This window comes from Polypterus senegalus, chromosome 4, assembly GCF_016835505.1.
Source record: "Polypterus senegalus isolate Bchr_013 chromosome 4, ASM1683550v1, whole genome shotgun sequence".
NCBI lineage: Eukaryota > Metazoa > Chordata > Cladistia > Polypteriformes > Polypteridae > Polypterus > Polypterus senegalus.
In genome coordinates this window covers 147766146-147791347 of record NC_053157.1, presented here as the reverse complement: position 1 = coordinate 147791347, position 25202 = coordinate 147766146, and the positions used below count along the sequence as shown (strand labels likewise).

Below are 25202 nucleotides of genomic sequence, written 5' to 3'. Positions count from 1 at the left end.
ACTACTTCTTGTGACAACAGCGACCTCAGGACATTCACATACCGCAAGATGCCAAGCTGAGCAGCATGTGGGCACAATGTTGCAGCTCAGGTGTCTTGTTGGAAGCCTTCTTATATTTTATCTTCTTACAGGTGAGTACATTTACAATATTATTACATGAACCTTAGAATATCAAATTGAAACTTCACAACTTTACTCAGACAAACAAAGCAAAGTGAAAAAATGTTTCATTAAAGATGATCTCACCAAACTGACTTTTACAGAAACCGACAAAGGAAATGTCTATATTGGGTGTGAATACGTGGCACACCCTTCTAAATGACAAATGTTTTTTAGATTAAAGCACTATAATATACACTGTTGAAGCAAGGGGCTGTAAGAACATGGAATCAAGCCCCCTGAAGAGAGTTTATTAGGATTAACACAGTAGTGTGTTTTCTTTCTTAATAAGTCAACCCACCAGCTTGTTGTGTTTGACCAAATGGTAAGACGTCGTGAAATTGTGAATTATTTTCCATGTTTAAAATACTTGAAGACTGTCCCTCATTTGCATAATTTGTGATCATAAATCATATAGCTTGTCACTCGCTTATTTCTATATGGCAAAATAGGCTTTTTATGTATTAAGGCATGCTAAAAGCTGGGGATGTACTTCAGTTGTGGCCATTTAAATGCCAACAAGAGTTTGATGTTTTTTGTAATATTTGTGAAATTTCAAAATTGATTTGAAAAGATTTCTTCCAAAACAGAAGAAAACGTCTTGTGAAAGTTTGCTTGCACAAAGTATGTACTAGGAATGAGACTTTCTAAAAAATAACACAGAAGGTCATTGCAGTATTTTGTGCAATTTTTATGTATTGTATATTTTTATAATCATCAAGCATTAATTGACAAACTTTGACACATATCTGGGTTGAAGGTAAGTTTGTTATAAAACACTCAGTTCCCATTGCTGAGTTTACAACAAAATAGGTTTTGATACAAATGCAGAAGATCATTGTTAGGGTGTTTTCCTTTTATTTTATCCTGCTGTTAATGCACTTAAATAAAGTCAAACAAAACAATGAAAATGTCTCAGAAATTTCAACCTAGACTTTTACTGCAGTTTAAGCTAACATCAGCATGGGTGTGGCGTTTTGAAAAATGGCTGTTCTGCATGATGCTGGTCAGAAGCGTAAGGTGGCATGGCATTCATTTGCCAATTGCATTTAACTGTTTGGTGCACTCAGGCTATTGAATATATTAATACTAAGTGATAGCTTTCTATACAGCTAATTGTGTATTCCTTATTGCCAAAGTAAGACTTCACCGGTCAGCCATAAATGGAGTATTAATGGAGCCCCCTGATTAGCACACTGCCAAGGTTTCATGTGGATTTAAAAGTTTGTCTTCACAATTTTAACTTGATTACAGTGGCATATAACATATAGATTGTATAGATTGTCATCATGAACTTTATAATTGATTGAACTTCTAACAATAAGCATACAAACTGGAGATGTGATTATGCTAAAGCAATAAAGTGGGAATAGTGGCAAACTACAAGAAAAGAGAATCGCAAAATGTTCATTTTGAAGAGAAATTTTACAGTTATAAGTTGAGGGATGGGACTTTATGAATTAGAATTGATGGGTTTTAAATGCATTCTAATTTGATATATTTCATTTTGAAGTATGTTGTATTTAACATTTAAAAAAATAAGTATTGTACAAGTGAACTGAATGAGCTATGCCTCAGCACTATGGTGTATGCCTTATTATTTTATCGTCTCATAACCTTTCATAACTTCCCTTAACTAATCATCACTTTCTGCACACTTTGTTGTATTGCAAATTTAATTTTAAATGGATAAATTTGCCATTTTTGCTAATCAAGATATGATCAATAATCCATAATGACAAAGTGAAAACATTTTATAATGAATTTTCAGGCTTTCTTGAAAACATCTAATACTGAAATCTGTCATTCGTATAAGTATTCAGTATTTTGTAGAAGCCTCTTTGGCAGCTATTCAAGATTTGAGTCTTTCTGGGTAGAAGATCTGCACACTTGGATTTGGGCAGTTTATCGCATTCTTCCTGGCAGATTCTCTCCATTAGACTGGATGAGAAGTGTCTGGAAACCACCATCTTCGGGTATCTCCACAGATGTTCTATGGGGTTTTAGTCTGGGCTTTGGCTTGGCCACTTAAGGAGACCGACTTCAGTGTTGTCTTAGCTGTATGCGTCAGGTTATTGTTGTACTGAAAGGTGAATCATCGTATTAGTCTGAGGTTGTGTGCACTCTGGAGCAGGTTTTCTTCAAGGATCTCTCTGTAATTTGTTGCATTCATCCTTCCCCTTGATGCTGCCACCACCATGGTTCACCACCAGGATGGTACTAGGCAGTTGATGAACAGTGCCTCGTATTCAACAGATATACTGTTTAAAGTTCTGCCCAAAAAGATCAATTTTTGTCTCATCATATCACAGGATCTTTTTCCTCAAGCTTTCTCCTTTAAATGCAAACTCTGTCATATGTTTTTCACTTAATGGAGTGCTGCTAAGATGGCCATCCTTTTTAAAGATGCTACCATTTCAATAGAGATCTTCTGAAGCTCTGTTAGATCAGCCATCCGGTTCTTGGCCAATATGTCAGAAATTGCTAATAAACTTCCTATCATAATGTTTATAGCTAAACTTGCATAAACCCTCATTTTTCACCATGGCCGCCAAAACTCTTCTTGCCTATTTACTCATTTTTTTTTTATTTTATTGATTTTATTTAAATTCACACAACATTCCATGCAAACAGATCAATTTTTACAAAAGTAGGATCGAAAACAAATAAACCCCCTCCCCTGAGAATGACAGCATGGCCACCAGAGTAAAGCGTAAGTCTAGTAAAAAATAAGTAAACAGATAAATTAATAAGTGAATAAAGATAAATGGAGAAGAAAAAGAATTGGGGAGAGAATCTACTTCCTCAGTGCTTTAAAAGCTTATTCTAAAATATTATTGATTAGATCCTGCCAGGTTTTGAAAAAGTTCTGCACAGACCCTCTAAGTGAGAATTAGATTTTTTCCAATTTCAAATAATTTAAAACATCAGTTACCCACTGACTTAAAAGAGGAGAGTTAGACTTCTTACAGTTGAGCAAGATAAGTCTGTGTGCCAATAGTATAGTAAAGGCAATTGTAGTTTGTTTGTCCTTCTCCAATTTTAGCCCATCTGGAAGAACACCAAAGACAGCTGTTAATGGGTTAGGAGGGATTGTGACACCAAGGCTGTCTGAAAGGCACTTAAAAATTTTTGCCCAGAATGATGTTAATTTGGTACAGGCCCAAAACATGTGACCCAGTGAGGCTGGGACTTGATTTCAGCGTTTTGCAAGTTGGATCTTGCCATGGAAACATTTTGGACAATTTTAAACGAGACAGATGTGTTCGATATATAATTTTGAGTTGAATAGTTGTATGTTTTGCATATATGGAGCTCGATTGAATTCTCTGCATTTCTACCTTCCACTCCTTTTCTGAGATGTTGAGTGAGAGATCCTTTTTCCACTGTCCTCTTGGATCTTTGAAAGGGAGGAACTGTAAAATGGTTTTATATATTGCAGAAATGCTGTCTGAGTCCTTGAGACTGAGCAACATTTTGTCCAGCATAGAGGAAGGTGAGAGATGGGGAAAATTGGGCAGTTTCTGTTTAACAAAGTTTCTAATTTGAAGATAGTAAAAGAAATGTGCTGCTGGAAAGTTAAATTTGGAATGTAATTGTTCATAGGATGCAAAGACGTTGTCTATGTATAGATCTCTAAGTGATTTAATCCCAAATGTTTTCCAGACGTTAAAAACTGCATATGTTTGCGAGGGTTGTAAAAGGTGGTTCCACCGATAAAAGATTCTCCATCTTAAAATATTTCCTACATTGGTTCCATATTCTGAGTGAGCGAAGCACAATTGCGTTATTAGTATATTGGCGATAACTTGCATTTATTGGGGTGCAAAGCAGGGAATATAGAAAAGTACTGCAAGATTTTATTTCTATTGCGGACCAAGCCTGTGTATGTTCGTCTATTTGTGTCCAGGTTTTTATAGTTTGTATGTTTGCTGCCCAGTAATAAATTTGAAAGTTAGGTAGAGCCATGCCACCTTCTGTCTTTTGTTTTTGTAGGGTTGCTCTTTGGATACGTGGATGTTTTGAATTCCAAATAAATGAGGTATATATAGTGAGATGAATGGTTGACCATCTATGCAAGTCTTGCTTAATTTTTTACATACAGACGGCAACATTTTGTTGATAAAGAGCTTTATGTTTACTTATGATGTTTACCCTTAGGTATTTAAACTGCAATGATAAAAGGGAAGGTGTCCAATCTAATATTGTGTGCTTGAAAATTCACTGGAAAGAGCACACTTTTATTCAAATTACTTCTGAGACCAGAAATCTTTTGAATTTCTGTTAGGGCTGTTAGGACTGCAGGCACAGTATTTTGTGGGTCTGATATATAAAATACCATATAATCTGCATATAGAGAAATTTTCTGTTCAGGTCCTTCTCTGATAATCCCCTTTATCTGATAAGCATTTCGACAGTGAGCTGCCAGTTTGCGAATGCCGATTGCGAAAAGCAGTGGTAACAAGGGGCATCCTTATCTGGTACCACGTTCTAGTTTAAAGTAGTCTGAATTAATGTTGTTAATACAAACTGAAGCTTCTGGATTGGTATACAGTAGTTTGAGCCATGCACAAATGTTTCGGGCCAAACCCAAATTTCTCCAATGTAGTGAAAAGGTAGTTCCATTCAATCATATCAAATGCTTTTTCTGCATCCAATGATAATAATTTCTTTGGGGTGTTTGACTTTGCGGGTCAATATATTACATTAAACAGGTGTTGAAGATTGGAAGCTAAGTGTCGGCCTTTAATAAATCCAGTTTGATCTTGTGATATTACTGAAGGGCAGCACTTTCTCCACCCTTCTAGATAGGACTTTGGAGAGTATCTTAACATCATTATTCAGAAGTGAAACTGGTCTGTATGATGCAAAATGTAATAAGTTCTTATTTTGTTAAGGAAAGATGGTGATTAATGCTTGGCAAAAAGTTTGAGGTAGAACTTTATTGTTTCTAGCTTCTGTGAATGTGGCTAATAAGAGGGGAGCTAGCTGAGCGGAGAATTTCTTAAAAATCCGACAGGGTAGCCATCAGGGCTTGCTGCTTTCCCACTCTGAAGTAGCTTTATAGCATCTAGTAATTCTGGTAGTGCCAAAGGTTTATCCAATTCCTCTGCACTGAGAGTATCTATTTGTGGTATCTGTAATGTATCCAAAAACACATTAAATTGTGTCTTGTCTTCTTTAAACTCAGTAGAATATAAGGATTTATAATAGTCTCTAAATGTGTGCATTATATTTTTATGGCCAATGATTTTGTTTCCATTTGTGTTGTTGATTGCTGGGATTGCATTGTGAACTTCTTGCTGTGCTCTTGGAAACACTCAAAGCTTTAGAACAGGTTTTATACTCTTACTTTGATCTATATCTCACCATACTCTTCTCATAGAGGTCTACAGAGAATTCCTAGGACTTCGTGGCTTGCTTTTTGTCCTGACATATAGTGTGAGTTATGTGACCTTATATACACAAGTATGTGCCTTTCTAAACGATGTCCATTCAATTCAATTTGCCAAAGGTGGACTCCAATCAAGTTCTAGACCCATCTCAAAGCGAATTAAAGAAAACGGGATGCACCCGACCACAATATGGAGAGCCACATCAAGAGGTCTGAACTTATATAAATGTGAGATTTCAGTTTTTGATTGATGGGCAAAAATGGTAAATTTATGAATTTGAAATTAGATCTACAAAACAAAGTCTTCAGTACTCAAGGTTAATTTAAGACTAATATCCTATATTGTTATCAGTGCTATATAGCTGATAAATTGTGTTCTTCTATGCATGTCTCGACTGTCCAGAGTAGAAGTCCATCATGGTTTCTTTCTTCATGTCCGTTGGACTTGCGTGTGCCTTAGGAAATGTCTCACTACTCATTCAAATGATGTCTTCAGTCTCAGCTATATTTAAGTAATAAAATGGTGACACACAAATGAAAAAGAAAATAAAAATATAACTTTCAGATTGAAAATAAAGATAAGGTGCATATTTTATTTTAGTGTGTCAAAATCTAATATAGGAAATTCCTTTCCAAATATATTTTTACTCATTGCCACAGCTCATAGGAAAGGTATAAATTATATATATAAAAATAAACCCTGAGAAAATATATGTATGAACATCCATTTGATTTAATTTTGCAAATGTGATGCTTAGCACTGCGCCTAAGTTTGCTGCTGTTGACGACTGACTTGGTAATGACTAAATTAAATGAAGTTCACCAACATCTGTAAATAAATTCATGCTGAAGATGTATATGTTTATAATTAGTAGCTTACATCCTTCCATTCTTTTTTGCTATGTAAAATGAAGTGTAAATATCCTTAGGGCTGGGTGGTCTTGTGGCCTCGGAACCCCTGTAGATTTTATTTTTTTCTCGAGCCCTCTGAAGTTTTTTTTTCTGTTCTCCCTGGCCATTAGACCTTACTTTATTCTTTGTTGCTTAGCATTGCCTAAGCATATTTTTATATTTTTCTTTCTTCTTTCTTAATCTTGTAAAGCACTTTGAGCTACATCATTTGTATAAAAACATGCTATATAAATACATGTTGTTCTTTTAAAGGCATTGTTTCATTTATGCATAAATATAAAATTCTGCAACACCATATGCTACACTCTTCCACTCAATTCCCCCAATGTATAACTTTAAAAACGTTATGATCAGATGTGAACTCTGTAAACTGTATTTTTACAGTCTTTTTTTCATATGTTTGGAACTATTATAAGACCATTTTTTTTTTACTGTTTTTGCTTTGCAGGGCGGCACGGTGGCGCAGTGGTAGCGCTGCTGCCTCGCAGTTAGGAGACCCGGGTTCACTTCCCGGGTCCTCCCTGCGTGGAGTTTGCATGTTCTCCCGTGTCTGCGTGGGTTTCCTCCGGGCGCTCCGGTTTCCTCCCACAATCCAAAGACATGCAGGTTAGGTGGATTGGCGATTCTAAATTGGCCCTAGTGTGTGCTGGGTGTGTTTGTGTGTGTCCTGCGGTGGGTTGGCACCCTGCCTGGGATTGGTTCCTGCCTTGTGCCCTGTGTTGGCTGGGATTGGCTCTGGCTGACCCCCGTGACCCTATTTGGATTCAGCGGGTTGGAAAATGGATGGATGTTTTTGCTTTGCACCTTGAAAACAGAATTACAATATGGAAATGAATTATTACTATGTATTGGAGTGTATGAAATATCTCCTACTGCACCCTGTGACAGACGTGTGCCTCGTCCAGGTTTGATTCGTTGTCTTGAGTCTGATACTACCAGGACAGGTTCTGGATCATTGTGAGGCTAACATTGAATGGAATGGGTTTAATAATTGGTGGATGAATGAAGGAATGAATTTACTATAGCAGCCACTCACCCATTTACACTAATAATAATTGGTATTATGGGTTAGTAAAAGCTATATTTTAGCACTGTATTCCTATGTTACACTGGTTGTTCCTGATTGCCAGTGACCCTGACCAGACAAAAATTGGTAAAGAAGGTGAATTTATTGATGAGTGGTTTTTGTGGAACCTAATAAAATGATAACTGTTTATGTGTCTGTGTATCTGTGTGTCCGTCTAAATGCTGTATCTTTGTCATTTCAGCACATAGCAAATTAAAAACATTTGTAGTAATGAAATGCATTGCATTTATCATTCCAAAAAACATTAACACTGCTTTTACGAATCCTGTGTGATACATGCATTGCATTTGTCTTTACAACAAAGGCCGCATTACAAATATTTGTAGTAATGCATTTTATTACTACAATTATGTTTGTGACGCGTTGGAATGACAAATTCAACTCATTTTATTATTACATGTATTACAAAATACATTTCCATAAGGGTGGCACGGTGGTGCTGCTGCCTCGCAGTAAGGAGACCTGGGTTCGCTTCCCGGGTCCTTCCTGCATGGAGTTTGCATGTTCTCCCCATGTCTGCGTGGGTTTCCTCCGGGTGCTCCGGTTTCCTCCCACCGTCCAAAGATATGCAGGTTAGGTGCATTGGCGGTTCAAAATTGTCCCTAGTGTGTGCATGGTGTGTGGGTGACCTGCAGTGGGCTGGCGCCCTGCCCGAGATATGTTCTTGCCTTGTGCCCTGTGTTGGCTGGGATTGGCTTCAGCAGACCCCCGTGACCCTATAGTTAGCATATAGCGGGTTGGATAATGACTGACTGACTGACATTTCCATAGACAGTGCACTTTTATTATTTAGGTTTCAAACCATTTTAGACGCGTAGCACAGCTAGTAAATACATTTTATATAAATGCATGTACGTATGTAGCATAAAGAGTCCTAGGTAAGCCAGACTTACACTAAAGATGTTTCCGAAACAAATGTTTTAATTAATTAGCAGCATTACTGTAATATTGCTTGAAAGGAACAGATTACAGAAGAGATAATGTTACTCTGTTTAAGAAAACATGACACAGCATGACATTCTCAGGCCCATTTAATCCAATTCAGGGAATGAACTTATTCTAGTATCATTACAAGCACAGCAAGAACAACCGCTCAATAATAAGCCAGTCTATTGTAAAGTACATTCCAATAGATGAATGCATTACAAATGTTAACGTGACGTCTAGGTTCATTACTTAGAATTCAACCCGTCTTAGATGGGTAGCACAACTAGTTACTATAATATTTGTATTATTTAAAACTGTAGGTGTGGTCATCAAAGCTAATTTTTGTGTGAATGTTGTATGATAAAACTTTGAACAATATCATTAAAACACTGTAAAAACTGTATTCCATTCATTCAGCGTTTGAATGTGCTTGATCATGAGCATAGTTATAGTAATCTACAAAAAAAGGTTTTTATAACTAAGAATGCATAAAAAATCACATTCAGCACATGTTTCAGAGTAAAATAAATACATAACAAGTAGCTCTGATGTACTTTCTGCAGTACTAGTGCACCATTTTCAGGAAAGCAAGGCCAGCTTCCTGTGCAGTTATTAGATAATGATGTAACTACCATGTTTGACCTTGAGCCATTTCTTTCTTTGTTTTCAGAATATGTTATGTCCATCAAGGTTAGCCAGACTCCACTTCACATAACTGTTAAAGTGGGAGATTCAGTGGAAATGATGTGTTCCTGGGAAACTTCACAAACTCTTCCAAGAATTCAAGTAGAATGGAAGAAGAACAACATTTCACATGTTATATCCAAAAAGACTTATTTAAATACAACAGTGATTGAGGTAGTAAACAGGACTACTCTCAAAATTTTAAACACATCAGCTACTTTACTCATCTCCAACACTGAAAGAAGTGATGTGGGAAAATACTACTGCATCCTAATATACGAAATACCAATTCTAACAAGAGAATCTGGGAATGGAACTCAGTTAGACATTACAGAAGATGTGGCAAAGAGCAATACTGGTGAGTATAACAACAACTTTATATTTGTAGCATTCAGGCAAAAGTAATTTTTATAACTGGTGTTACATAACAGAATCCTTTTGCTCCTCATCAACAAGAAGAATTTTAATTGGCCTTTAAACGCTGCTTATTTAGAATACATGCCATTGTTAAAAACTGCTGAGTAGTAATGAAATGTGATTTGCAATTACGTTATTATAAATGTGGTTCTATTTGAAAAATAAATGTATTAATAAAATGCAAGTAGTATGGCGGAACAGTAGTTCAGAGCACATCTTATCTTTGTTGACTTTGCACATTTTCCCACAGTTGTGTAATGGTGTTGTCTGTGACTCAGATTTTCTTCCCATTTCACAAAAATGTACTGTACATGTAAAATCAGCAGCCCACTCTAAACTGGCACCATACGAGTGAGCGTGACTATGTGGGAATGTGCCCTGTCACAGAATGGCACTCTCTCTCCACTTTTTGTTCAGGCCTTATGCTCAGTGCTGCCTGGAGAGATGCTGGGCCCCAGAGCCTTAATATATTAAGCGTACGTGAAGATGAATGGATGCCTTTACACTTGGCTTTAACGTGTGTTTTGTATCTGGACTATATCCTGATATAATTTACCCAGAATTACATTCCCACCTGACAGTAAAATGCACCTCTGATACAAAATTTGCGTAAATTCTAAAAGGGACTCTGCTCTGTTGGGCCCTTGAGCAAGGCCCTTAACCTGCAATTGCTGAGTGCTTTGAGTAGTGAAAAAAGCGCTATATAAAAGCAAAGAATTATTTTTTATTATTATTAAAATTCAAATCATCTCTGATTCTGTTGTTCTTCTGCATGTACAGAAAACACCTTTGCACTTACGCTTGTGTTACAATTGTTGCAGTCTGTTTCTGACTACATGTGAATTTGATGTGAGTGATGTGATCACAACCTGATTACAAGTTGATAATCATTGACTCCTCATTTTTAATGTGGTCAAATAATACCTGACTGTGATTAGATCACCAGAAACACGTGTTAATGTCAGGTGTAATGGAGGCTAAGGTATTTATCACACTAGAATAAATTCTCAATTCTATAATTGTTATCTTATTTATCTTCTGATTGAACAATAGGTAAATGTAATTCTGTGGACAATATGAAGTCTTACTTCCAAGACAAAGCTATAATCCAGCTTGAGAAGGAAATCGTAATATGTGTGCACAAGCTGTAAAGCTAGGAGTGTGAAAAGCAACTGAGGCAAGATGGGCAAAGACATGAATGTAATCAATTGAAGTAAACTCATTTTTGAAAACTCCTTATATTTCCGCTGATGTCCAAATTATGTTACTCTGTCTAACACAATAACTCCAGGTTTGCTCTTTTCTCATCCAAGTGTGCTTCACTTTTCCTAATGAGATCTTCATTTTATTTTTGAGCTACTATAAATCTAATACCTGCCAATAATTTAGAGCAAAATGTGATCTAATGACATTATATGTTCTAGTCTTTCTTTCCATGGTTTTACATTCTTTTTTCAAAATGTCACTTTTTCTCCACATGAAGTTGTTCACACATCCCAGTCAGATCCACTTTTGTAATGTCTTCCAAGACACTCACATATTCAAAATTATTATTACGTATTTAGTATTTCTCAATATTATCATTTTTCCTTTTTTTTATATACCAGGAACGGCCCTACAACTGTACTTAATAATCCACAAAAGCAAAAATAAATGATATAAAAAATATCCCTTAAATTGCTTATTTTCATTACTATCTTTGCAGTCATCCAATACATACTACACCAGCAGAGCCCTTGGCCGTTTGCTTTTTTCCGTTTTTGTCCTACTCTAAAATATTATTTTCCGTCTTTCTTACATTATAATTCACGGAAAAACACACACATTTTTTTCAAACCTCCATTTTCTGAATCTGATTATTCCTGTTTAGCACTGAACACAAAGCAGTCCATCTCAGAACGTTCTCAAATATACAGTCGGCAAATTCAATCTGAATGTCTTTGGAATAAGGCAAGAACCTCAGCACTCAGGAAAACCCAACATAAAAAAGAAAGAGAGAAAGAACATCAGAATTCCTCAGAAATAGGGGCCAGGTAGCAGCTATAAGTAAATTAGATTCTTTAATGTTATATGGGTTGGAGACGGTGGCACTGACCAAAAAACAGGAGATAGAGCTGGAGGTGGCAGAGTTAAAGATGCTAAGATGTGCATTGGGTGTGACGAGGATGGACAGGATTAGAAACGAGTACATTAGAGGGTCAGCTCAAGTTGGACGTTGGGAGACAAAGTCAGAGAGGCGAGATTGCGTTGGTTTGGGCATGTGCAGAGGAGAGATGCTGAGTATATTGGGAGAAGGATGCTAAGGATAGAGCTGCCAGGGAAAAGGAAGGCCTAAGAGAAGGTTTATGGATGTGGTGAGAGAGGACATGCAGGACAAGATGCAGAGGACAGAAAGATATGGAAGAAGATGATCCTCTGTGGCAACCTATAACAGGAGCAGCCGAAAAAGGGAGAAGAATGTGTTTGCTTTTGACCTTTTTGCTAATGACCTTATAGCTATCGGCTAGATTTTACTTAAGGCAACTCCTTTCTGGTTAGATATTCATGTCACGTATGTTCTAGACAGCAATTATCTTTGTTCGTTTTTATTCCACCAAGAACGACTTGGTTGTAAATGCTGGACATATTTTAACAAGAGTTCATTAGTCTGGTTAAGTGATGAAAGAACATTTTTTAAATAGAATATATTGTTGCTGGACCATTTTTGCTAATAACATGTATTCTATTTCATGAGTGATCGTTTGGATGAAGAATGACATTACTCATGAGTGATTTGTTTCGAACCTAGTTTTGTAAAACTTTATTTGTTTGTATGGAATGTTATTTGATCTTAATAAAATTAATAAAACGAAAAAAAAAAGAAAACTTCAAGAATGACATTGCCAGTGGGGAATGTGGTAGGTAATATGATAGCACTTGCCCACTCTTATGGTTTTTCTATGACTTTCATATATTTTTTTTATCATTGTGTTTCCACCATTTCAAAACAAGGGCAAAATGATTGAATATGCCGAAAATGTATCAGAAGTTTATTTTATTTCTAATTAGCACAATATTATGGCATTTTTAGGTGAAGTCTCATTATAGACAGAAGCAATGTGCAAAACATGGAAGTACCAAGTCTGGGGCCCCCAAATGAACCATTTTGGAGCCTGAAAATCATAACGATAGGGAGGTTTTTGAAAATAAATGATCAATACATGTTTTAGTGTTCAAAGTCACTCAGTGTGTTTTCTCCGGGCACTCCGGTTTCCTCCCACAGTCCAAAAACATGCAGGTTAGGTGCATTGGTGATTCTAAATTGTCCCTAATGTGTGCTTGGTGTGTGGGTGTGTGTGTGTGTGTCTTACGATGGGCTGGCACCCTGCCTGGGGTTTGTTTCCTGCCTTGCGCCCTGTGTTGGCCAGCAGACCCCTGTGACCCTGTAGTTAGGATATAGCGGATTGGATAATGGATGGATGGATGGAAGTCACTCAGTGCCCATTACTGGGTTTGCGCAAAAGTATTGTAGCAGCCATCCGTCACATGCTGAACACAAGGCAGCTGATTGGGAGCCCCTCACAGGTAGGACGGAGTTAGATGTTTGAATGGCAACAGCCCATCCAGCATGGAAGAAGAGCACATGCTTTCATAAAGCTTGGAAGGATCTAAGAAAAAAAGATAATTAGGTGTCACCGGCAGCTTTTAGTGTTTGTCTTGGCCTTTGGAATGCTGTGATGGTGGAAAGCAGAAAGTGATGGAGATTGGGGATACTGTGATACAAGCACTGTTCATGTTGCAGGAGAACACCTCTTAACCCTCGAAATGATGTGCTGCCATCTTCCATGCTTCCAGCAGAACAGAGCTGCAGTGTGGTGAATTGGTCCACAGAGCGCAATTACCTCAGTCCACATTATAATATAGCGATTTTAGCATTGAAAACGCAGTGTTTAATTGCATATGTTTCTGAAAAGTGTCTGTTCTCAGTGATGTTGGTGTGAAGTTAAAGGTGGTGTAGCTTTTGTTTGTAGATTGCACATCTGTGCAGAATGTAATTAATCTACTTTAGATATGCTTGTCCTAACTGATGGCGGTCTCATATCTCGATAATTTATTGTTGATTCCATAGTAGCAGATAAAGATTTAAGTATTCAGCCAACATTAGAGCACAAACAAGACCACCTGATTGCCAAGAGAATTTCATACACTGACCAGAAGTATAGTAAAAGTTTGCTTAGCACACACAAACGCTGCTTATTGTTGCCATAATCTGAGGAGGGATTCCACTTCTGTCATTCCCCTACTATCATCTGGAGAAACAATAGAAAAGACTTGATGATGCCCTCTTTAATTAGGTCTGACCACTGTTGTAAACACAAGGTCGACCAGGTTAGTGATGTAAGTAGAATTAGATGAGCCCTAGTGCAAAATAAAAACAAAAAAAAAACAACTTTACCCCCCTCATGTAACATTAAATTTAACCCAAACACAAAATGACCCCCATCAATGAGCTATAAGCTATATAAAAGGAGGTCAGTAATAATAATTACGCTTTATTGATAATGGGAATAATAATACGACTGAGTTTTTGTTAACGACTGACATGTTGTTTATAAAGCCTAGTTGAATGAACAACCATATTGTCATCATGGGCTCTCCTGCCCCTTGACCCCTGATACAACTGTACCCCCTGCCCTGCTTATAGTTGTGCCACGGCTGCTGGTTATTTTTTATAAAGTTCCTTGTGTAAAACAGGCAAGCCTTTGCGGTACAATGATTATTTGCAAAAAAGCCAACAATATTTCTGTGGCCATATCTGAGGTCCAGTTGAACTGAAACATGATTTCTTATCTACTGTTCTTAAAAATGGTGTTTTGAAACTTTTAGTAAAATAAGGCCTATGCAACAATCCATCTCATAAGATATAATAACAATATTGGATTACTATTATATTTAATTAGTAAGAAAGCACTGTGGGATGATATAACTTTGTATACTTTTACTAGTTCCATAGTATTAGGCATTCCGTGACAGTCTGACTATAAAAATATTTACGTGGCAGTAGTTTGAACAGTGTTAGCCTTTCACAGGATATCTATTCTGGTAGACTGTAAAGACACACAACACACATTTTGCTGACTAAACGCTCAGTGTTCTGCTTTTTACTTTTTTTTTAAACAAAATTTACTAAAAGCTAAAATCCGGTATGGTTATACTACACCACATCTGGCCTTATCATCAGACTCATCTTTAGAGACTTTAAAACCAATACAATATGTAAGGACCTTGTAACATTTTGATTAATGTTATTATTATATGTAATTTTTGCAAGTGCATATTGATTTATTTTTTGTTATTTATGTATCTAATTTTAATTAGATTTTTCTTTTTCTTCAAGCTTTTTATTTGGCATCTCATGAGGAACTTTGAGCTTCACCCTGTGTATAAGGCAGGACAAAATTAAGGGTGTGGTGCAAGTCCATTGCAGGGCACATTTATGCTCATATGAACACATAATTAGGCTACAGGGACGTTTACTTATGTGTTCACACACAAGTGCATACCTTGCTTCATCCCTCTTCCTCCTGACTCCGGCTCCCCAAGTGAAGTGAAGTGGCTCCTTTTTCTAGTATTCCTGGGAGTGCTCCTGGTGGTTCATTAGCCAGATCTCGAATCACTCCCAGGTTTTGGTGGAAATCAAATGAAGGGCTCTGCAGCTCACCCTGGTGGCCCCCATGGAACCCAACAGTGCTGTACAGGTTTCCAACTCCCATGAAGCCCTGGAGAAATCTAGGGGGGCTGCCCTTTAGTGCTACCAGGGAAGCAGTGTCCTGTGCACATCTATTCCCCCGGTCCTTCCGATATATCACCCTCTCATCCGGGCAGGGGCCACAGCCGTCTGCCTCAATATTTAAATCTGGTTAAAGATTACAGTTGAGTAAGGATTAGGCATTAAAAATATAATTATTCATTAGGTTTCACATTCTTAAAGGATAAAAACAAAATTACAATGATGTTTATGCTTTGTGGTTTAATGTTTTGAACACTTTTATCAGTTGAAGTGGTTGAGTGCTGTTTACCGGCTTGCTTGGGTGAGTCTGGTAAGAGCTAACAATACAATCTTCTAATGATAACAGGCGTGCTGACTTTCCAAGATGAAATGCTTTGTAATTGTAAATGTTTACAGTTTTTGACCATTCTGATTTTTTAAAATGTCTTCTACCATTTTTCAAAGTACAAGAACAGTCAGTCCTCTTTTTGTCAAAATGTTTTATTGTTTCCTTTAGTCTTTATGTTTCAGAAAAATGCCTAGAGAATTTAATTCTAATAAATTTTTAGCTGGAAACGTTACACAGTATCCTGCAATCATTTTCAAGTCTGGTTAATCCAGACTAGGGTCTCATGCTAGAGCTCATCCAGCAAGTATGGGGTGTAAGGCAGGAATAATGCCCTGGACAGGGCGCCAGTCCATCTCAGGGAAGACACATACACACACACACACACACACGGGCATCGTAGTGGGGGAAAAAAGAGTAATGATTACCCAGTGCCCACTGGGTGTTGATCCTCAAAGCCTGGAATTTTATTTTTGAGAGGAAGGGACCCACTGAGATTGCATATGTATAGGGCCCAGAGGTCTGTGCTACACCCCTGCACACACACACACACACACCTCAACCACACACTTGGGCCAATTTAACGTCACCTATTCACATAATCTATATGTTTTAGGACTTTGGGAGGAAACCGAACAACCTGGTGGGAAACAACGCAGACACAGGGAGAATAAGCATGGAGGACGCAGGATGCAAACCCCTTATTGCGAGGCAGCAACACTACCACTGCGCCACCATGTTACCCTATCCTGTAATCATTAACAGTAAAATATATATTTTTCTGCACATAAAAAGAGAAACAGAAAAGAAAAATGATAACCTAAAAGAAAAGGAAAACACCATTGTGAAGATGATTAAGTATTATTATAATCACACAGGAAGAAAAATATTAGTGAAGTGGAAAAAGTAACAGTAGTTAAAGTAAAAAGAATGGATTTGGAAGGAATTTCAGTTTCTTCCATTTTAAATGTTCTCAGATTTTTCAGCCTAGCTTGATCTTGGAAGACTGTTAATTGCAAACGGATTTAAGTTCGTTTTGTAAAACTCTATTGTTCAGGATGGTAACGTGTATGTCAGTTCTCCCAATCATAATCATTTTAGTCTCCATTTTCTCCTTAGAAAGTGTACTTAGTCTTTTCATATCTTTCTTTGTATCCTTTATACTCACACCCATCAAATTCTGAAATTATGAAACATTACCTTTATTGTCATTTGTACAATTTTCCGGCATTCAGGAGAAAAAGATTAGATTAGATTATGTATTTATAAAAGCGCATTTGAAACAACAGAGGTTGCACCAAAGTGCTGTACAAAAAAGCATTAAAATAAACACAATACAAACAATCATGCAAAAGCAGATTAATAAAACAACCCATTGTAACATCCAACACAATCCCATCATACACAATGAAAGACAGAAGAAAACAAGTAGGTCTTAAGCCGACATTTAAAAACCTCGATCGAGGATGAAGACCTGATGTGCAGAGGTAAGTCATTCCAAAGCCTAGGAGCAACAACTGAAAAAGGTAAAGATTATACCTGTGTCAAAAAAAATTGAAAAGAATTTTAGAATTGCAACATTTTGGCTGTGTAACCTTTGCCTGATGAAGTCTAATTAGCCAAAACATTGTGTCTCTAATCTTCTCTTCTGTTTTTTTCAGCATGGAGAATAACCTTGACCTTTTTATTTTAAAAGTGCATGTCAACACAGCCTTTCTCTATCCACAACTGACTGGGGTTGTGGAAACAGATGTTGATAATCTCTGTGTTTGCTGAGTGAGATGAATATGATAAGACATCATTGCCAGCCAGCCAGGCTTGATTGGGACAAATGTTAGTCAGGTCCCTTTCATCATTGCAGTCACAGTGGTAAGGGCTTTCAGTTCCGTCAGTGTCCAGCTCCATTCGTGGTAAACTGTTTTACACAAAACCGAAGGAAGAACCTCAGCATCTTAATTGAACTACTCACCGTGGCCTGGTCATTCTGGCCACCCAATCATCCCCTGCCCATTATTGTCTAACTTCTCTTTCACCCCATCACCATCTTATAGCTAATGTGTGGTGAGGGTACTGGCACAAAAGTGGCTGCCCTCACATCATTCAGGTGGTTCCCCAATCCCTATGTAAAGAGCTCTGAGTTATATAAATTGAATTAATTATTATTATTAAGAACAATATTATATTTTTGTGCCCCATTGGAAACCTCATGAGGAGTATTAGAATACAAGATATTTTGAATAAATTAGGAATAATGAAATTAAACACTACTCTCGGGATGGGTTGTCTAAAGTGTCCATGCCTGACAAACAGACAATACCAAAATCCATGTTTACTTTGTATGCAGGAGTTTCCACCTCTATAACCCCTCTGTATCCTTTGTGTCTTGACCTATCTTTACTACAGCACAGATTGAATGTTCTTGTCAGGTGTATTCAAGATCCTTCAAAGTGTATTAGCAGACCAAAAAAAAAAGACTTAAAATATCATGTCAGCACAATTGTGTCACTTACCGAAAAAACCACCATGATCTGCTTAGTACATCTGGGAAGTTTCATTTTAGGACAACCTAGAGCAGTGCTTCTCAACCACTTGGTTGCTACTCACTTTGAGTTTCAGGCTGCTTCCGGTGGGTCGCAAGTTGCTATTGTTTATAACTGTAGTGGTTTACAGTGGGTCTTAATGGGTAGGGAGTGGGTCACACAGTGGGTCACTCATCAGACCTTCATTACTTCCCTCTGCTAAGCGGATGATCGTACTCGAGTCACCGAGAGGGACTGCTCTGTCAATATTGTGATGACCTCGGTGGGTAGCAAAGGCACTTACATTGAGAAAAAGTAGGTCACAACATCAGAAAAATGAAGAAATGATTGCCTAAAGGAGTTGGAAATATGATGCTATGCTATACTATAGACAAGCCATCTGTGCTTTTATATATAAATGTTTGGAAGATATAGAGTACCCTTTAGTCATTCTTAAATGTCAAGGAACCCAAAGTTACAAAAGACTCTATTATAAATAAAGGAAATGAGTGAGAACAGGAACAGTGGGAGCAATAAACAAAAGAAAATAAATACAAGGGAAGCCTTTCTGCCTCTTCATTTACAAGGTAGTCTTGGTATATCTAGTGGAGCAATCAGTCCACTCCTGTTCAGTCAATATTTAATCGTTTTTTATGAAGTGTATTCTCTGTTTATTTAATTTTGGTTATTGAAACATCATTTTATATATGTTGTCATTGATTGTTTGGTTTTCATTCATTTTGTATTTTATGTATTCTACGAGCAGTGATCAAAAAATACGGTGAATGTTTAAAAAACAAACATACATTGCAGTAAAAGATTTACAACTACTAGTCTCCCTCAAAATACTCTCCTCCACTTCGAATGCACTTATCCCAATGCTCCTGCCACTTTGCAAAGCAGTTCTGGAAGTTTTCTTTCAAGAGTGTCTTTAGTTGGGTTGTCGTGGCTGCCTGGATGTCCTCAATGGATTGAAATCATTTGATGTTGAAGGATGTCCTGATCTTTTCTCGTCTTCAGCCAAGTCAGATCCATTACGAAATCGATTAAACTACTTGTAAACAGTCTTAATTGTCAGTGCAGTGCCACCATAAATCGATTTTAACATCTGATGGGTTTCCTGAGCTTTTTGCAATTTGAAACAAAATTTCATGTTAATGCGTTGCTCGATATCCATTATTCATCCATCAAGCTTGAAAAACACACTTGAACTCAACAGTGGCTCACAAACGACTGACAGTATCAAACTAGGCTGTAGGATGGACGTCAGAACCTGCATTGAATTGTTTTGTGTTGCTCTTGGATGGTGCTCTGCATCCACATTCACCGTACGTTTAGTTCACACCTCGTATATTGTGTTGTCTATGTCTCTGTTATTGCATTATGTTTAATTATTTATTTAATTGTCTTTTTGTGGATGTGCCTTGTGAACCTAAAGTTTAAATGAATATGTCGGGCTCCCTAACACTACAGCTAAGAGACCACCTCCAGCAAATTGTAAGCCTGCAAAGCATGCAGGAGGGTCCTTTTGGCAATGACTTTCTTGGTTAGTGTTTCTCTGTAAGATCTGTTTTTGGGTTTCCTGGTTTTTAACTCCTCTGATATTGTTTGAGCTACGATTACTGGATTGAGAACTGATTTTATTTGTTTTTTTTTTTTTTTGTGAATTGCCCTTTTGCTGTGTTCTTATTCTTTTCTTTTTTTTTCTAATAAAGACTGTGTTGCTGCAATACTTGTTTCAAGCAGTAGGAGCACACATTAATGCAGCTGTCTTTCAAAGGGAGACAATAAAAATGTTTAGTAGATCTTTATGTAACATTCTGTATTCTATTTTCAAAGCAGAAAGCAGCTACATCACAACACCTACTGCAGTTTTATTACTGCTGCTGTTGGTATTAATCATTGTAACCTTGGTGTACCGAAGAAGAAGAAAGCCGACTTCAACAAGGCCAGGTATTATGTGATGTTTACTGTGTATTTTTTTGTTTTCTTATAATCAGGTGGGCATGGCGGTTTAACATTTGCTCAGGGAAAGTGGTTTAAAATCTCCGTCTGGGTGGATTTGCAGTTCGCCCTCATGCTGCATGACCTTTTGTTTGTTTTTTTCTTCTGACTTCCAAAAGATGTGGATGTTAAGTTAAGTAAGTTAAGTTAATTAGCAGCTGAAAGGGGGTGCATCACCCTGGGGGATTTCCTCAATCGAGATGATCAGAAGTTTACTATTAATGACTTTTGAGATCCTCAAAAGTAAAGTCATTAAGATTTGTCAGTCATTGTCCAACCCACTATATCATAACACAGGGACACAGGAGCCAATCCCAGCCAGCACAGGGCAAAAGACAGGAAGCTAGCCCACCACAGGACACACACACCAGGAACAATTTAGGATTGCCAATGCACCTAACCTACATGTCTTTGGACCGTGGGAGGACACACACAGAAACATGGAGAACATGTAAACTCCACGCAGGGAGGACCTGGGAAGCGAACCCAGGTCTCCTTACTGTGAGGCAGCAGTGCTACCAGTGCGCCACCGTGCTGCGTTGATTTGTACTTTTCTTTTAAATTAAACAAATGTGTGGTGATATAGTGGATCAGTAAATTATATTGCCGACTCACAGCTTAAGTGTATGGTCAAAGCACCCGTATGCATGGATTTACTCCCAACCTTATAGCAATGCATATTAGGTCATCTGGCAACTCTATCCTGACTGGTTTACAAATGATGGGCACTGAAATTGTGTCCCATCCATGATTAGTTTCTGTCTACAGTTATCATTTTCAATGACTATGCAACTGGATGTAAGTCTGAATTCAGGCACTTAATATGACGGCTTCTAATTCACTGTACATTGACTTTCTGTTTGCATCTCTCTCTGAAGAACATGACCAGGCTCTGGACATTGAGCTAGAGGAAATTGAATCACCTTATGAAGAAGTGAGGGACAATTCCTTATCATCTCGGGGATCAACACAATGGGTGAGTCTTCCCTTAAGTGTGATCCAATAAAATACGTGCAGCGCAGACCTGACCTTAGAAATTCTCTCTTTTGCGCGGTAGCCACTGACAGATCACTAGAGTGGCTTACACTTAGCATGCAAAATCTTAATTTAAACTGATTTTCCTATCCACCAAATTCACTTTTTTACAATTATCAATAATGGATTACATGTATTAACTCTTTCTGGTAACTTCAGATAAAGAAGCAAAGAAAACATAAAAATAAAAATCATATTACTCCTTTAAAGAAAGGTGAATAAATTAAAACTGAAAGTGAATAATATCCCAGTAATTCAGTAATCCCCATGTTACTTTTCTACTTTTTTGTGAAATCACTCCTGTCATTAGAAATTCCATTGCTGTCACTTATTGAAGCTGTTAGTGAAGTCAGCTTCAAAACTAATCAAATAAAAATAAAAGAAGGAATATTTAAAATTACAAAGTATTATAAACTGAACTAAACATTAATTCATTTTTATTATGCCTTCTGTAGACCAGACTACTGTAGTTGCAAACAATTTTGAGAGCCATTTATATGTCTCCCCCTGGTCTTTTAAAACAATTCAATTTGCATGCAGAAGAAAAAATAGAGTGACTGCTGTCTTTGTCTTTGTATTTCCAGGCCACATCAATGGTTTATGAATCTTTTGATTATTTTGCCGTGAAGGACAAAGAAGATGCAGCCGACATGCACAAGGAGAGCTAATACGTTTCTGCTGCCCAGTTCGATGTTAACTTTACATGTGACAATACTACTGGTACAACTGTTTGAAATCTGCAAGCAAGGAAAATCAGGATCAGAATCGCATTTATCAGCCATGACAGACTTACACATGATCGATCAGTACACACTGCAATAAATACAAGACAAAGAATATAAACACATGCATATAAAGTGCAAGATGTGCAAGAAATGCTGAAATAATGAATTAAGCGTTAGCTATATGTAAGAATATGTAACACTTTAGTGAGTGCCAATACTGAGCAAGGACAGCTGAATTAATAACTTGTGAGCTTGATGGCCTCTGGAAAGAAACTGTTCTTATATCTGCTTGTTGGTGTAGCTTGGTCTATAATGCCTGGCAGATGGGAGAAGAGCAAAGAGGTTGTGGCCTGAATGTGAGGGGTTGGTGATAATTTTCCCTGTCCGTTTTATGGTCAGTAATGTGGGAAAACTGCTGTCAAAGACCTTTTCAGCAGACCTGTCTATTCGTTGTAGTCTGCTCTTGTCATGTTTAGTGGCTGTGCCAAACCACACTGTAATGGATGAGCTGAGAACAGACTTGATGATTGCTTTGTCGAACTGGAACAAAAGTTCCTGTGGTAGATTGAGTTCCCTCAGCTATCACAGGAAGTACTGTACATCGGCTGCTGTGCCTCTGTTTATGATGAATCTCTGTTGGTCTTCCTTCTCAAATCCTTGGTGATTATAGACCCCAGAAGCATGTTGAGATACCAGAAACGTGAACTCCTTTATCCATTTTTTTTACAGATCTAGTGCACACATGCACAGAAGAAGAGGAATTTTCTGTCATCCTAAATGCATGACTTTAAAGGAAGAAAACAAATGTACATGTAAAAGGAGTAATAATAATTATAATATAAATATTAGCAGCTGCAATATTTCAAGTGTAAATGTCATAACCCCTATATTTATATTTGTAACACTTCATACTTCTCTATTCCATTGTCATTATTTTCTCTTTTCCATTCATCAATTTACTGATCACTCTTTTACATTTTAAAACAAAGTGCAACAACAAACCGAATTGTAATCAAAATAAAGACAATCTAGCAAGTCCAATAATATGTTAACTAAGAGAATTCAAGAGAAAAGCCAAGCAAAATGACACCTGTGTTTATACACACTAGGACAAGCAACAACATTGGTAAATCTTTAAATGAGAAATCTTAAATGTAAAAAAATAATAGATTCATTCAGGCTAGGGTTCATTTAACAAGAGAGAAGAACAATGTATGGTCAAGATCTTTGGATAAGATAACTGTCCAACAAAGTCTTTTGAAGTTTCTAATAAGTTTTTCAAAACAATGGGGATCTGTAGACAGGTTGTCTGTGTCATTTAAGATTTATCATTTAAAGATTTACCAATGTTGTTTCTTGTCCTAGAGTGTATATAAACACAGGGAACTCCAGTTTCTGTATTACATCTTGCCTGAAGAAGGGGCCTGAGTTGCCTCAAAAACTTGCATATTGTAATCTTTTTAGTTAGCCAATAAAAGGTGTCATTTTGCTTGGTTTTTCTCTACATTCATAATGGCTAATACAGTACAACACCCTAGTACTACAGACATACAAGACTCCGAAATGTACCACTACTACATGGAATTGAAGACCCGGTGGAAGAAACTGGCACACATGGACAGCGGCATCTTCTTACTATTGTTTCTTTTCCTAGAGTGTGTATATAAACACAGGGAACTCCAGTTTCTGTATTACATCTTGCCTGAAGAAGGGGCCTGAGTTGCCTCAAAAACTTGCATATTGTAATCTTTTTAGTTAGCCAATAAAAGGTGTCATTTTTCTTGGCTTTTCTCTACATTCATAATGGCTAATACAGTACAACACCCTAGTACTAAGAGAATTCAATAAACTCCCCACCTGACTGACAGAGCTCCATAATAAAAAAGCCCCACCTGAGGAGTTTCTTCAATAAAATTAAACAGCAAATAAAATAGAAAGATTCCACACAAGCCTAGTATGCCTATTTTACAATTAAATTAATGGGTTCTTGCCAGATTCTGAAAAAACTCTGAATAGAAAAGTTGATTTTTTCCAATCTGAGGTGATCCAGAACATCAGTTTCCCATTGAGTTATAAAGAGCGAATTAGAATTCTTCCAGTTGAGCAAAATAAGTCTGTTAAACCAGTATGGCATAGGAGAGGTCTGTCGGATCAGATATCACTATTCAAATATAATTCAGAGATAGTTAAAAAATAATCGCATTCTAAGCAACAGCTGACATAACATTGTAAAAAAACAGTTTTATTTTACTTCACACTATACTTGTCATTTTGTTACCTCAGACCGGCTATGCAACATTGCCTTATTTTGTAGATCTGGTTTTGCACATTACCTACCGTGATCAGTTTCTTTGTAATTTTAAATTGTTAGCTTGTTAATAAAACAGACACATACAACATATTTTTATTCCACTGCTCTGCTATTTTGATCAACAGGTGTACTAAGAATAGGATTTAAACACTTCTCAAGCACCCTAGAAGTATTGTTCTGCTCCTGACCCTGTTCCAGTTTACTTTTAAACCCGTGACTCCTGATTTGATGTTGTTTTATACTAACACCATTAAGCAACCATCATAGCAAACACAATCTGGTTTCATTTCTCATTAATTGTAATGGAAAATAACTGCCATATTTCTAATTATTATTATTATAACAGCTTTAAAATCACAATTTTAAAGAGTTTTTTTGGTGACCATCTAGCTGCCTCAACCAACACATTTCTTGACACATAATTCCTATAACAAAGGCATAAAGAAAAATAAGTATTAAGGTCACCTGAATTATTTTTTTGCTAAATCTGTATAAAGGGATAGAAGAACCCAAATTGTTAAATTTTACATGTTATTCGTTGACCACTGGGTTCCACCCGCAGCATCCCACTATTCAAACTTAACAAATCAGGTCCACACCCTCTGGTTACCTTCCACTAGATGCTGCTTTGTTTTTTAACTATAGCCTAACCTTCTTGTGATTTGCTCTAAAATGTTGTGTGTTGTCTTTTTATGTCAGCAGTAGAATGTGTAAGTTGCAGTGCATAAATGCATCTGCTAAAAAAAGAAAATAATCAAAAATATTAATAATAATGAAACATAAAAGGACACATGAAGAACAAATGTAGAGCTAATGAAAAAAAAATCACCCCATTGGAATTTTTCACATTTTATTTTTATACAACATTGAATCATAATGAATTTAAATGGGATGAGGAGGAACATGCAAACTTCACAGATGCACTGGCTAAG

General features: G+C 37.0%; 1 protein-coding gene across 4 annotated transcripts; it reads left to right on the top strand.

Moving 5' to 3' along the window:
* LOC120527712 lies at positions 1–23086 on the top strand. Of its 4 annotated transcripts, none has more exons than XM_039751445.1 (6): positions 1–131; positions 5675–5764; positions 9151–9522; positions 20038–20148; positions 21078–21175; positions 21819–23086. In XM_039751445.1, exons 1-6 carry the CDS (start codon positions 77–79, stop codon positions 21900–21902), a joined length of 810 nt encoding a protein of 269 aa, XP_039607379.1. In that variant the 5' UTR covers positions 1–76; the 3' UTR covers positions 21903–23086. The 4 variants fall into 4 exon arrangements, with proteins under 4 accessions (XP_039607379.1, XP_039607378.1, XP_039607381.1 ...); XM_039751444.1 differs by having other exon boundaries at positions 20035–20148; XM_039751447.1 differs by lacking the exon at positions 5675–5764 and having other exon boundaries at positions 20035–20148.
* Positions 23087–25202: the final 2116 nt, after the last annotated feature.